Genomic DNA, 15,019 nt, shown 5'->3' on the forward strand with positions numbered 1-15,019 from the left:
TTTTCTTGGGGATCAGGAAGTAAGAGGAGTAGAATCCCTTTCCTTCGATGTTGAGGTGGAATCCTTTCTATGGCTCCCTAGAGAAGAAGTGAGTCCAATTCCCGTTGGAGAATCTCCTTGTGAGAGCCATCCCTGAAAGGGAAGTGGGAAGGGTGTTTCTGGGTAGGATTTGTTTGAAACTTGATCAGATAGCCACCATGAATAACTTCTAGTACCCATTTATCGGTAGTTAAGGCCCTCCAGTTGTCAGCAAATTAGATAAGGCAGCTTCCAAAAAAGCTGAGGCAGAGAATGAAGAGGATTCCATAAAGGAACGCAGGTCTTGACAGTCCTGCCAAAAGAACCTTTGACTGAAGGTTAGAGTAAGATGTGGTGGTGGATGTTGCAGAGGCTGGGTTCCTGGGCTTTTAAATCTTCTGTCTTTTACTTGATGGCTCCTGAGGACGTTGATAAAAGGGCTGACAAGGCAGCCTCACCCTCTACCCCTGGGTGTGATGTCTTCTGTTGGGGACAGGTATAAATGCCAAGTGAGCAAAGAGCTGTCCTCAAGTCCTTGAGGGAGTGGAGAGATTGATTGCATCAAAGGGCAGATCTTGGATGGCACTCTGCACCTCTCTAGGGAAACTTGAGAATTAATCACAGGTCTCTTCTCATAACAATGGCCATAACATCCCCCTAGACACAGTATCTGTCACGTCCAGCACTGCCTGGGGGGAAGTCTTGGCCACCAATTTGCCTTTGTCAGTTAAGACCTGGAAGTGGGCTGTATCCTTCTCATGGAGCTTGTCCTTAAAATTTAGAAACTTAGCATAACTGGTAAAATCCTATTTGGCAAAGAGGGCCTGGTAATTTGAGATCCTGAGTTGGAGGGAGGTGAAAAAGAAGACTTTTCTCCCCAGGAAGTCGAGCTGCTTGTGTCCCTTATCAGAAGGAGTAGCCTTGAGGTGTTGCTGCTTGGATCTCTCTCTTGCCACCTGCAGCACCAAGGAGTTAGGCCATGGGGGTAAAAATAAAAACTCTCCCTCTCTAGCTGGAACAAAGTAACACTTCTTGGCCCTCTTAGGGATAGGAGCACAAGAAGCAGGAGTGCGCTGAACTGTCTTTTGCTGGGTCCATGATGGCCTCATTGATGGGGAGGACCACTCAACCTGGACCGGAAGGCTGAAAAATGTCCAGAAGTCTGTGCTGAGGCACCTGGACTTCCTCATGCTCAATCTCCAGCACTGATGCCATTTTATGCATGAGCTCCTGATACTGGTGATCTTGCAGAGACAGAGAAGATGGAGTAACCGCCTCATCTGGTGAAAACGACGAAATTGCTCCCGGAACTGTCAGAACCAGCTCACCAACTTCCTCAAAATACTCGACAGGTATGGTTGGGGATAGATGGTCAATGATAAATAAGGCTTATGTACCAATCCCGGGTGTCCAGAGTAGGGCTTCCACAGCCTCCAGTAGGATGGATCAACTGGTGGGGGAGGACGCCATGGCATAAAGTACCACTTGTCTCTTGTCTAATCATGTCTGGCTGCAGGCCAGAATCCTGATCTTCTAGAGCTTCTGTCCAGGGCCACCTTTATCCGGAGTTGCAGGCCCTCCTGTGGAGCTTCTGACTCACTAGAAGAAGAGGCCAGATCCAGAGTATAACTGATGGTACTGATAGCTGTGTATGGACACTGGTGGATGAGACAGGAAAATGACTCTGAATCCTTGGAATAGTCTCTTCCTCTGGTGTAACAATGTCCCCGAATAGAAATGGTCCTGATAAGAGGAGTCAATGTGGGTAAGGGACAGGAAATATGTCCTCTGGCGAGATAAAGGTCTCAGTTCACCCTGGTGGAGCAGCTGTAACCAGAGTTTCCCTGGTCACGGGGAAGTTGGATCCATCTAGAGACTTGTTGCTATAGGTGCACCAACAGCTCTAGATTTGGATGGCAACACCAGAAGCTGTTTATCTTGAGCCTTTACCATTGAAATCGATGCTAGACCAGCAGATCCATATCCTTGCATTCCACTTTCTCCTGCCAAGAAGATTTACATGGGCTTAAGTCTTTAGCGCCCATGCACGCAGATTCTCCTGACTTTGATGGGATCAAAGAGGCTTCCTTTCTCTTCAGGGCAATCTTAGACCACCATGGTTTGTCCCTATGTCTACGAGAGTGCTGGTAACGGAGTCTGGCTTGGCTACTTACTGCTCGGTGGCACCTCTTCATGGCTCATCCGGGGAATTGGCTCACCACTGTCCGCACCCCGTGAGGGGGTCACTCAACCCATTGTTCTGGTCAGGAGCTGCAGAGCCTCTCTTTTGTGGCTTAGCCCTCTGGCCAAGTCACCATCATCCTCCCCTTCCTGAGTATTATCAGAATCTCCTTCCTCAAAGACTCAGGCCCTCTCCATATCCACTGAGCTGCCTGCACCACTTCTGCAGCAACTGGTAGGGGAACATGTGCTCTCCCTCTATTCCAGATTATGATCCAGAGACCCTCAAACCAGCAGTTCAGGTCTATCCCTCTCAGACTGTACTGTTCCTTCCCTGGACTGCTCCCTACCCTGCTCTTTCTCAGTCTTCTGTTCTCCACTTTGTATCAGGGAGCGTGACTGGAGGCTCACCTCATTGCAGTCCCCATCTATTGCGAAATTCCTCTTTATAAACCCCACCCAGCTCCTTCCCCAGCTGGATTTCATCAGCAATTAGGCTTTAGCACTCCTTGCCTTTCCTCCAGGTATGAGTTAATTGGCCTAATCGAACCATTCAGGCCTCGTATGAGGTAGACACCCTAACACAGTGCCCCTTACTTCCACTGGAAGCTTTTCTTAGAACTCTCAGCCTCTATTTCTGAGCTTGTGCTCGAAGATGCACTGCCTGCTTGCTTAGATTGATGTACAGGGTCAGTCCCCAGCCTGGACCTGATTGGGGTCTCATTGCCTTCTCCTTCAGATGTTTCCTGAGCTTCAGTTCCTGACCCTCACAACTTCTGGGGGGAAAGGAGTGGCAGATGCTGCACTTGGCTGAAATGCGAGCCTCCCCCAGGCAACAGAAGCAGTGTTGACGTTCATTGGGCACAGAAAAGGATCAAGGGCAAGAAAAGTTTTTGAACCCCAGAACCCTGGACATCATCCCAGCATTCTTGTGGGGGGGGGATTTTCTCAGGGGGAGGAGAAAAAGGGGGAAATAACTAACTACTGAAACAATTATATACAAAAATACCATATATTTACCGCAATGGCACAGCAGAAATGAATCTCAGGACACCAAAGATTCTGACTCGGACCATGCGGCAGTAAGAATGAACTGAAGAGGCATTGGCATGCAACAACCTTTATGCCCTCAGTTCAGCGCACAACGAGAGCTACTGAGCGTGTCTGGGCCAATGGATACTGATTGTAAAAAAATTCCAGACTCAGGTGCATGGTGCTCATGGGTACCCACATGTGAAATACACATAGGGGCTATCATTCAAAGAAGAACTTGATGTTTTAATAGCGGCGTATAATTTTCCCAAAGCATCCTGTGAAAATACCCATCTTGATCAGAGGAACTAAAGGAGTTTCGACAAAATGTATATCTGAAGTAAGAAAATTTTTTTGCAGGTGATTGTTATTTAACCTAATAAGTATCTTATTATGGATCAGATACATGTAACTTGTTCTGAAATAAAAGCAAGGTTTTCACATGAGAAGCTTCCTTGCTGTATAATAAAGATACCTCTCCAGCTCCCTGGAACAGGATATTGTGATCTGACAGCTTGTTCTCAGTGATACGCAGAGCTGCTAGAAGACCTGCAACAGCCACAGCCGCTGTTCCTAAAATACAAAATGAATTATTTTGACTACTCTTGAAATAGTAATTGCAAAGCCTTAAGTAAAAATTATCAATGATTTCGAAGTACTCATATAGCTAAAAGATGCAAATACTTGAGAGTTAGCAATTACAATTTAGATGGGGAGTCGTTTGTTTGTTTTGCTTTACTTTGTTTTTATTAAATCAGAGATAAACGAGACTAATAACTTTAGAATAAAGTTAAATAAAGATTATGATCTTGATTCTAATCTCAGCTATGTTAGCATGTACTCTATCTTGCCAACCACACCACCTAGTGCTCAGAATTCATTTGACCAGATCTCAGGAACTGAGCAAGATCAGACATGGTCAGTAATGGGAAATGCCAACTCCCATTGGCAGGATGCACACTAACTAAGGCAAGAGTTGTATAGAGACCTTTGCTTCAATGAGTGTGTAACATGAAATGAGAGGTTATTTATCTCTTACAGTAACTGGAGGTCTTCAAGGTGTCTTTATGTACATGGATCCCACTGTAGCTGTGTGTGCCCCATGCAAGTGAGCCCAGAGTCTTAGTTGCAGCATCCCCTGGGGCTGCACATGCACATAATGCATGCTCTTGCACCCCTTCTGAGGAAAGAAAGGGCAGAGCAGCTCCAATCACCACTCAGTTCCTTCAGCAACACAGAATATCCCAGTACAGGACTGTGTCAGTGGGGAAGGAGGGAGAGTCACAGGATCCCTGTGGACAAAGGCATCTTGAAGCACTCCAGTTACTGTAAGGTAGATAACACCTCTTTCTTCTTCCAACAGTTGTCTACATGGATCCCACTGTAGAGGGCTGACTAGCAGTTATCTATCAAAGAGGGGGGGATAAGACTCCTATTTAAAGAACATCTGTAGGACAGCCCTGCTAAATTGGGCATCTGATCTAGAAGCTGCCGCAATGGAGTAGTAATTAGTAAAGGTATGAACAGAACCCCAAGTAGGTGCCCTACAAATCGAGGGGCCTGCTGTCAAGGCCTATATTTCACTCATCCTGCAAGCTGAAGTGATAGCTGAAAAATGCAGTTTTCATGGAAAGATGGAACAAAAACACAATGACATAGGTTCAAAGGGAGAGTCCATTAATGCTAGAAACACCACATTCATCTCCCATGTAGCAAACATTTCCTTTACTGGTGGAAATATATGAGTCAGCCCTTTAAAAAATCTTGATACAGTAGGAAGGGAAAAAATAGAATGACTCCCAACATGTGTAGATTGTGACTGATAGATGTAACTGAAAATCCTGAGTGCTTTAGCAACAACTGGTAGTCCAAGATAAAAGAATCAGAAGACTCTCAAAGTTGAATGTCTTTCAATAGCCCACAAGTAAAACTAAATGGAATTGTTTTTATACGTTAGCCTTTCTGCTCTGAATTAAAACCTTTTGAACTGCCTTGGAACAACTGCTATCAACAGAATTCAACCAGGTAGCTTCCATGCTGTAAGATATTGAGCACCAGACCAGGATTTTGAAAAATGTATGGCAGAATTGGAAGTGGAAAGAGTAGATCTATTGACAGGTCAGAAAACGAAAACAGATTTGTCCAAGCATTATTATATCAGCCTTATCCTGATGTATTTTCTGGGGAATTAATTACAGTGTGGGGAGGGGAGAAGAGACACAGCAGAACCTTTCCCCACCAAATCAGAAAAGCATCCGTCAGTGAACCTGGACTCAGTCCTTTTTGGGAGAAAAGTGGGGGCACTTCTTGTTTACAGTGGTAGCAAATAAGTCTGTTGAGGGAATCCCCCAGCTCATTAATATTTGATCCAGAATCGAGTCTTTCAATTCCCTCTCAGGAGTGACCGAGCCCTTGCCACTGAAACGATCTGGCAACTTTTTGAGAGTCCCTGGTAAACGAAGGGGTACCAGGTTGATTTCCACAAAAAAAATTCTCTTCCTGGCAGAGGGGAAGACCTTGCCCCACCTTCTTTGTTTATATACTGTATCACCATTGTATTGTCTATTAGAGCCTGGCAATTATACGCTGAAGGAGGGGTAGGAAACCCTTGCAGGCTAGACAAACATCTAAGACCTAATAAATGTATGTGCTAGTGAGATCATAGGCTCTGAATTGGAGACTGCCTAAATGAGAACCCTAGCTGTGTGGATGCATCTATTACAAGCGTCTTTGAGGGGGGGATGGTTGGTGAAATAAAATACCTTGACAGATTAAATGGGGTCTGTCTACCAACACAGAGATATCAGTGCTCCTGGAGGAACTTTTACCAGTAAGTCTATGCTGTGTCTGACTGACTGATAAACGGATCTTAACCATCCCTGAAAAGAGTGGAGACGCAGTCTTGCATGTGGAGACATGTAAAGTACAAGCTATCATGTGAGCCAGCTAGCTGAGGCAAACTCTCACTGAGGTTTTGGCTGGGAATGGAGGTTTGTTCTAAAGAGGTTCTATGATTAATTATACAAAACCTCTGAGGAAGGAAGGAATGGTCTGGCTGATAGAGTTTATAGGGGCAATGTCAGATTCTAGTGATTGAGTACAGGTGAGGGTGCCCTACATGACTGAACCCTTGGGTATATATGCTACATGGCTCACTGCATGTCCAAGCAGTGCCTCCCACATCTACACTGCTATTTGTAGCAGTGTAGTGTCTTGCTGCCAGAGCCTTTCCCCACCACAGTGAAAGATCCTGTCAATAGGAAAATGTTCCTGTCGGAGACTTTCCCTGCTGCGTGCAGCTACACACTGCAGTTGGTGTGGACACAGCCTGCCTTTCAATGCGGTATGTAACTACATGTACCCTACATGCCATCTTAAGCATAGGCAAGAGTAGACAAGGTCTTAGATCCCCGCTGTTCCCCAGTCCATGTCTCTTTGCACTTACCTGATAGAGAGCAGCCACTGAGCCACAGGCAACTGGACCAAATCTACCTCCCCTGGCTAGCAAAAGCCACGTGGCATATGTGCTATTTGGAACAGAGCAGGCCATGGCAAAGTGGGGCTTCTTGTTGACCATAGGATGTATCAAATGGGGTGGGGAAGCAGCCAAGGGGGATGCAGGGGCACTGTATAAACCAAGAGGGCCCACATGTGAGTGAACAGAAGCTGCTGCACAGTGTTGCCAATCTCAGTGATTTCTTTTGAAATGTCAAAAATTTGTGCTTTTTGAAGTACGCTGTCATTTGGTAATTTTTGGGCTACTTTTCACATGTGATCAGCGAAAACTCGAGTTTTGAGGTTAGGAACACAAGAGAAGTGTCAGTCTGGAAAAAGAACAGTTGTAAGCAAGGTAAGGCGAGTTGTGCCATGCTGCCTTAGGGAGCAGCCTGTTTCGGGGGTCTTGTTCTGAATTCTAAGAAATAAAGTAGTGTTACATTGCAACCTTCTAGCAACATAACAAGAGTATTCAGAGTATATTTTTTTTCTAGTTTCTCTGTGTGTATGATGTGAACATACCAGAATGCTGGGATTCTACTTATCAGAGTGCCTGACACTCTGCTCCTAAGTCACTAGGCAGGCAAATCTATTGCGTTTCAAACTATAATTATGCATTGCTGGTGTACCAATTACAGCTGGTAACCTCTAGTGAATTCTGGTTTTCCCTATAATCCTCTATTTTAAATGAAAAAGTTAAGAGTTTTCAAAACTATACTATTATAGTAATATTTTAGGTTTTTGCTCTGGGCATTTTTGCATATATTGTGCAGTATGATTATCGATTTCTAATTAAAGAGGCACAAGCAGGTGTCACTGTAGTAATGTACTAAGATCTGAGGATTAACATTTATTATTAATTCATTAATTTTATAAAAGGGCAACAGTTTTAAACAAACTATTGTAAAAGAACTCCACTTTTGTTTTCTTCAGCCATTTTTCTGTAAAATGATAAAGATCTAGTTCTATTAGAGTAGCCAGCTCACTATCATTCTTTGTTCTTGGCAGTAACTGTCATCACTCCTCTTCAGCAGTTTGCCTTATTTGTTCTTCATGAAAAGGGGGAAAAAATGTCAGTGTCAGCAGCAGATTTGTTTAACCGGAACTGCTGTGACGAATGGTTTGACCTTACATTTCACCATGCAGATCAGCTGCAGTTTCTGGAAAGACAATCAAAACACAATCTGCACCAGGCAAGTGCCAAAACATAAGATGATCTTGTGAATATTCCAGAATATGAGAAGAACTCTACCGCTATTCTATACCATCACAAAGACTATGGAAAAATAAACTCTGAAAGTTTTGACAACAGAACATGGCATTTTTCAGGGGGGTAGTAAGCAGTTGTGAAAGTTAACATGCTGAAACAGTTTTTTCTAGCAGAGATGACAAATCCCCTATTACAACTAAATTCTAACCCACTCGAACATCATGGGTGTGAAATTTGGAAGCAAACCCTACCTTACTGAGTTGTTTGTATTCTTCCCAAGTTTCTGTTGCAGTTCCTGTTACTGCTATTGGCACAGCCCTGAGCCAGAAGCATGTTGGCATATTATTTCTTCTTATTATTCTTATGTGTTTTAGGGCATAGCCTAAGGTTCGCAATCACAGATTGAGACCTCATTGTTTTAGGCACTGTAGAAAAGCTTACTAAAAAGACAGTACCTGCCCCAAAGAGTTTACAATCTAGGTTACAACCAAATACAATAGGAGAGAAACAAACAAAGCGGAGGATGATAGGTTTATATTTATGGATTTTATTTCATTTTGACTTAGAAGAAATTAAAAGGTGTCCATGGCTCTGAGTGATCTCCCAACTATTTACAATTACAAAAACATAATGCATTACAAGCAGCTCACACTTCTGCCAAGCAGAAACACATAAATACTAGCATCCCTGTATGTAGTCTGTACCTCACTCTCTCTACTTCTTCTCAAAGGCCAGGTGAAACAAATGAGCTCTGCAGTATGCCCTCAAAGTCAATAAATCTGGGCTAATCTGGATTTGGGAATTTTGGATGAGGTAAAAGTACAGCAAGCACAGTTTATTACAATGATTGTTAGGCACATCTAACTCCCCATTCTTTCCCACTACAGGTTAGAGAAGGCAAAAGAGACAGAAAAGAGCCCCCTCTCCTCTCTCAGCCCCCAGTGAGGAAAAAAGGAAGACCATGATCTTGGGGATGGAGAAAAGAGTTCACTCCCTTAGTGGAAGGGACGAAGGAGGGAAGTGAGGGAAGTCCAGTGCCTAAGGGTGGCTTAGAAGGGAGCCTCACATGAGAAATCCACCCCTGGCTCCTTCAGAGGCCCCCTCAATAAGACCCCCCACTAGAGACTCTGGCTAAACACATTTATGAATATTCTAGGGGCAACTTGGTGGCTTTTATCTCCTCCTTCCCTACCAACATCTTCAAGAACTGGTCCACTCCCCCAACTTCATTCTGGAGTGGGGAAGGTAGCCCCTGACTCCAATCCAAAGGAAAGAAGAATTTTAAAGAAAGATGCCCTTTGTTCCTCCATCCTTCAGCTGCATATGCCTAGTTCATGGCTGAGTGGATGGGATGGCTAATAACCTTTTATAGGCTTAGTCCAATTAAAAACATCTATTTATCAACCCCAAGTACAGATGTAGAGAAGCCTGCCTATTAGGAGAGGGGTTTTAGCAACGGAAAAGGTGGGAAAACATATAGTAAGGACTTTGCCAGCTTTACAAGATGTCATTCACCACCTCACATCCCAGATCCTGACATCTACAGAGGCCAAGGGGCACTTTATTTACTGTGTACAGATATAAGGAGGTCAATCGCCAGCCCACCAAACTGACAATGGTAAGTAAAATATTTCTAGATGCAGCAACCACTCTGATAATCAGACCTCCTTCTCATAAGTCTTGGTGTTCATCTCGCTATTGGTGGGCAGCGCAAATAGAGATAAGAAACTTTGCTCCACCGAGGACAGTAGAATTTTTCTCTGGTTTACAGCAGATTGTGTTCTTGACAGTTATAAAGAAACTATCAGACACTGACTGTCATGACCAGAACTGGTCTATTATCCATGGAAGGAGCAGCAATACTCTGAGACCTCAATGAATCATTGTGGTAGATACTGTGTTCTCTCTGGTACCCATTTCCTAAAATGAATGGGGTAGATACCTTAAAAAAAACCCTGATTCTCTGCATTCACCAGTTTTGGGAGTGGAGAATATACAATTGGAGCTAGATCTCGGCCAATAGAGGAGATTGGGTAAGAAGCGGAAGAGATACTTGGAATTCCTGGATAGGTATCATAGGTACTAGATCATAGCAGCATGTCTGTGTATAAGATCAGAATTCCTAGTAGGCTCCAATAAGAATTGGATTTGTGTTTCTGTGACACCAGTTGTTTTTCATTATGACCATCTTGATCTTCTGTTAGCATTCTTCTGAGATGAGCTCTTGTGCCTGACAGAAGGATGAATACTCTCTGTACAAATCTCTGATCAAAAAAATTGGCCTGGAAGAGATAAATGAATTTCCTTCTTTCTTGAAGCGAATGTTATTGTTACCATGATCCTGGAGAGGGACCCTAGGAGCATATGTAAAATCAAATAATCAGAGCTGGGAAAAGAAAAAAGCTGCCATCCATCTGCAAAACATAAGAATTCTCTGAGGATGGTAAAATGGGAATGCTTTGCAGACAAACCTCCATTAGGAATTTATTTAGATGTTTCAGACAGCGCTGTTTATCCCCCAATTCTGTAAGGCTAGAAATAGGATGGGGAGTGGGTTGCAGTGGTCCATTCTGAAGTAGATGATGGATGATCCCATTCTGGTTGTGGACTTTCCATGAGTTACTGACACTGGGAATGTGACAAAGCTGTTCCTGAAATTCTTTCACAGCTCCATAGGGTACCTCTTCTAGTCACTGTCCAGTGACCTCATTTTATCAAAACTATAGTTAGCCCTTTTGATCCCAAACTGAGAGAGCCTGGTGGTACCAACCAGCAGGTCTCACTCCAAAAAGGGCTGGTTGGGAGATGAGCAGATAGTGGTGCAGAAGGAAGGCCTGGCTGAGTTGTCAGCTGTTGCAGAGGGAGAAAAAAAATGGAGGGAACCTTCAGGAGGTGGGGCATTCCCGTGCTGCATGTGACTGAGGTCTGTATTTGCCCCTAAGCTGCAAGCAGGCTGAAATACCCACAGTAAGGGATCTCTAGACACTAGCATGAAGAAGAATTGAAGTTAAATTGCAAGGGAAGTTATATCACACAGCCTTAACTTTTAAAAAGTTAATTAAATGAATGTCTAGAATTAGATGGAGTGTAGGATGTAAATTAATAGAGAAAAGGAGAGGAATAAAAATAGGTCACTGGATGCCTGGTGTACCTATCCCCCACAATACTTGAAGTGGTCTGAAAAAGGTGCCTGTGGGGGTCTATCACCATCACCACTACACGTGCCCTTACATCTGCTCAGCAATTAATTTTGTCCCTTAATCCCCAAACTGATCTTGTCCCCACCAGACCCCCCTCAATTTTGCCCCCAATCTGTTCCCCACATCAGCTCTGCCCCCAGCAGCTCTTGGGGTTCTTCATCTCTCCCAGGCCTAGGGGAGTAGCTGCCGTTTGGGGTCCACCTCCCCCTTCCCAGGCTGTGTGTTGCAGGGAGAGGGCAGAGTTGTCCCACTGCTCATAGAAGGAGAGCAGGAATGACGGAGCAGAGCCACCTTGAGCTGCTGGGTTCTTTCCGCCTCCCTACCTTCTAGTCAGAATGGTGTCAGCGGCTGAGGGGAGAGCACAGAGTTCTGACTGCTTCCTGCAGCAGCCATGATCAACTGCAGTTCTCCAGGAGGCAGGCTCATGGGAAAAGAAGCCAATCAGAGGGGATTTTGCCCCAGGCAATGGTAAAACTGCACTCCACAGCGACCCAATGAACTTTTTAGAAATTTAATTTCCTGGGTTTGCAGCCCATTGCACTTCAAGCACTTCCTATCTTCTAAGCACTCAAATAGAGCAGGATGAGAATATTTTACCTTGAATGTCGTCATTGAAAGTGCAGTACTTGTTACGATACTTATTCAGGAGGCGGAATGCATTGGCATTAGCAAAATCCTCGAACTGAATAAGGCAATTCATGCCATACCTAGAAATACAAAGGAAATGTAAATTTAAAATAGGAAACAATGCAATGTTGCACATATAAAATTGGAAGCCCTTGGAGTCAGATTTTGGATAAGAGTATAATAAAAACTATACATAAAGTCATGAGCTTCTGTCCTATATTTTGTGTTATTGTACTCATACTTGGAAGGAAGATTTTGGACTATTCACACACCTTGCCGGGTTCTAAATTAACTGTTCAGGAAAAAAGGTCTAGGTTGCAGACATCTCAACAGGAACCTTTATGGAATGTGTACCAGTAGTCAAGTAAAGGAAAAAATAGGACTCAGAGGGAATGGGATGGAAAACAACACTGAATATATTTTAATACTATTATGCAAATCAACAGGATGCCCCCAGAATACTGTGCTCAGTTTTGGTCATCCTGTGTCAAAGAGAAATGAACAGATATTGAGGGAATTCAGACACAGGGGACAAAACGATTAGAAACAAAAAATAACTACAGAGGCATTGGCCATGACTCAGTAGTTAAAGTTGAGTTTAATTTTGTACTTAAAGCAGGGATTTAACCTCTTTGGTATGTATGAAAAAGCAGCATATCTTATCCAAAGTTGCACTATCTACTGTTTGAGTATACAATGAATTTACAGTAAATTAACAAGTAAATAGTTAATTAGTTCATGTTAAAATTAATTAAAAATGCATCATTTCAGGAAGTTAACATCTGTTTCAGTCTTTTCTTTCTCATGATTGATCTTAACAATGGAATGACACAGACTCTTCAAGCATACCATATAGTTAAAATTAATTAAAATCTTCTGCATAGGTTACATTTAGAGAAATTAGGATGTAATTAAACTAAATTATTAATGATTGCTGTATCCACTTGATATGATTATATAGGGCAGTTCAATAGCTCAGGTAATTCTAAAATAGGGCCAGTGTAACATCAGAGGTAACTCAGCCAATTACGATGCCAATTCTATAGCTGTAGTAAATCAATATAAGGGAGACTGGACAGGTACCAAGATGGTAGATTACTTGGCTCATCTCTCACTGTTCTCTAAAGGTTCCATGCTTGCATGCCAGTTTGAGCAGTAGTGTTTGCAAGACTCTTAATAGATTGATGCCTTGACTCCATTGTGCACCAAAGCAGCACTGCCAGGGAGCACAGTGGGAGCCTTTTAAAAATGCTAATCCGTCTTTTCGCATAGCATCAATCTCTATACATTTCCCTCTAATCCAATAAATCAATTGCATATTAAGGGCCAGATTCACCAGTTTATGTTAGCTGTTTTGTGCTTGTCTGATACACTGATGAATTTGTCCTTCAAAGTTTTTTTTTTAAAGCGATTTTAACATTGATACAATGTATCTTCAAATCATCAGAAATACTGCATGGTAGCAATCTCTTTGCATTTCTTGTTTAGCGATCATGTGTGATATTTTTAATACTTTTTTAAAACCAAGGAAATTCTGAGACAAAATATAATCAAAACAAAACAAAACAACCCGCCCCACACACACATTAAGATGGAATTAAGGCTGAGAGTACAATTAGTAACTTAAGTGTAAACAAAAACACCGTAGGTATAGGGAAACACCAAGAGCTACAAGCATAGGAATTTCAGACTTAAGGCTAACACTAACTCCCCCCCCCCCATTTTAAAAAGGTATGGAAATGCACAGCTAAGACACTTAAACAACCTTAACTCTACCTGTAATAACAAGAGGGGAAAGGTATGTTAAAAAATCTGTCTTTAAAATCAGTTTAATCTAATTTGCGATCATACACACTATAAAGCCCTAATCAAAGATATGATTATTGAATGGTATTGTTGGAGACCCCAGGGCATGGCCACTAGTTAAGTTGAGGGGATGGAAGGCCATAAGGGTCGAGGAGGTCTCCCTGCTGAAGGCCTAAGGGCTTCTTCTCAACCCCCCCTTAATAGAATTCAGGCCTGGCTGGTTTGAGTAAACTCTTTTGCTCTTAAAACAATGTTGCAGCCGCAGATAATGCCTCATAGTATAAGGTTTGCTGATCCAAGTTAAAGATAATAGGAGAGACAGCTACAAGGCCAGACAGGATGTGTTAGCTGTTTAAGTTGCTAGGAATGCTTGTTAGAGGTTGCAGGAAATAAACATTGTTGTAACCCATATAAGGAAGGCAGAGTATTTGTGTAAAGTTTTGACTGGCTAATGTGTAGGGCAGTAGCATTAAGGAATATAAAAGTGTGTGTAATGACCTGCTCTGATGTGCAGGATTTGAGATTCTATTCTCCCTGTACCTTGTTTGCACCTGCAAATAAACTTTTCTGCTTCTCCACCCCACTGTGATTATTGAGTGAAGCACACCGGGTAATGAACCCCTGCTGTTGTTTTGCCTCTGGCACTGAGTACTATGCCACTATCTACAATGAACAACAGCAAGGCAAAATCTCAGATCCCCTGTTCAAAAGCACATAACCCAACTGCCTGAGCTAAATAAGAATCTTCTTTAGCTGTGAGCAGTATAGACCCAAGATATACAGTTGAGCAGTTCTGATTCCATCCAGAAAAGGGAAGTGTACACATACACAGTAGCCTGTTCATTACAATATTTAACTCAAGTCTAAAGTGTATGTTAGTGCAATTTTCCTTTAAAACTCAGGTGTACTAGGCAAACTACATTGAGCAAAACCATAAGATAAAAACAAAAGCAAAGAATTGTTGTGACCCTATTTATCTCTATGGAAAATACACATTTACAGCCATATTACAATTAGCCAGAGCAGAAAGGACTCCATTGACAATAATCCCTGCTGAACATATATCTTCAGATTTTATGGGAAATGCTGGCGCTATTTGAAACATAATTAGAGGCCAATGGTTAAAAAGGAAATCTGTTGGTCAGTAATTCGGTACAGTAAATCATGACTGACTCCAAACAACCACTTCACTATCACCAAGAGGGCCTAGTGGTTGGATGAGATCAGCTGTTGGATGAAGAACAGCTGGCTGATGCTGAACCAGAAGGACAGAGGTAATGCTGGCGAACAAAGGAAAGTACTTTGAAGAACTTGCAGCCATGGTGCAGTGTCCATTAGTTGAAGATACACAATCATGACTAGTCAATTCAGTCAGTAGTCCAGTAGGACTCTTGGATTTCTTGCTGATGCTGAGCTCTCACACATCATCATCTGCAAACAACACTTTTTA

General features: G+C 42.8%; 1 protein-coding gene across 1 annotated transcript in view; it reads right to left on the minus strand.

Annotated features, from left to right (window-relative positions):
* Positions 1–15,019, minus strand: part of ME1 (malic enzyme 1) — a 340,941-nt gene that overhangs the window by 55,203 nt on the left and 270,719 nt on the right. Inside the window, exons 7-8 of the mRNA XM_074948045.1 lie at positions 11,734–11,843; positions 3,707–3,804 (exon numbers count right to left, since the gene is read on the minus strand). Of these exons, the coding sequence (XP_074804146.1) occupies positions 3,707–3,804; positions 11,734–11,843 (208 nt within the window). The remainder of the gene's footprint in view (positions 1–3,706; positions 3,805–11,733; positions 11,844–15,019) is intronic.

This window comes from Natator depressus, chromosome 3 (assembly GCF_965152275.1).
Source record: "Natator depressus isolate rNatDep1 chromosome 3, rNatDep2.hap1, whole genome shotgun sequence".
Lineage (NCBI taxonomy): Eukaryota > Metazoa > Chordata > Testudines > Cheloniidae > Natator > Natator depressus.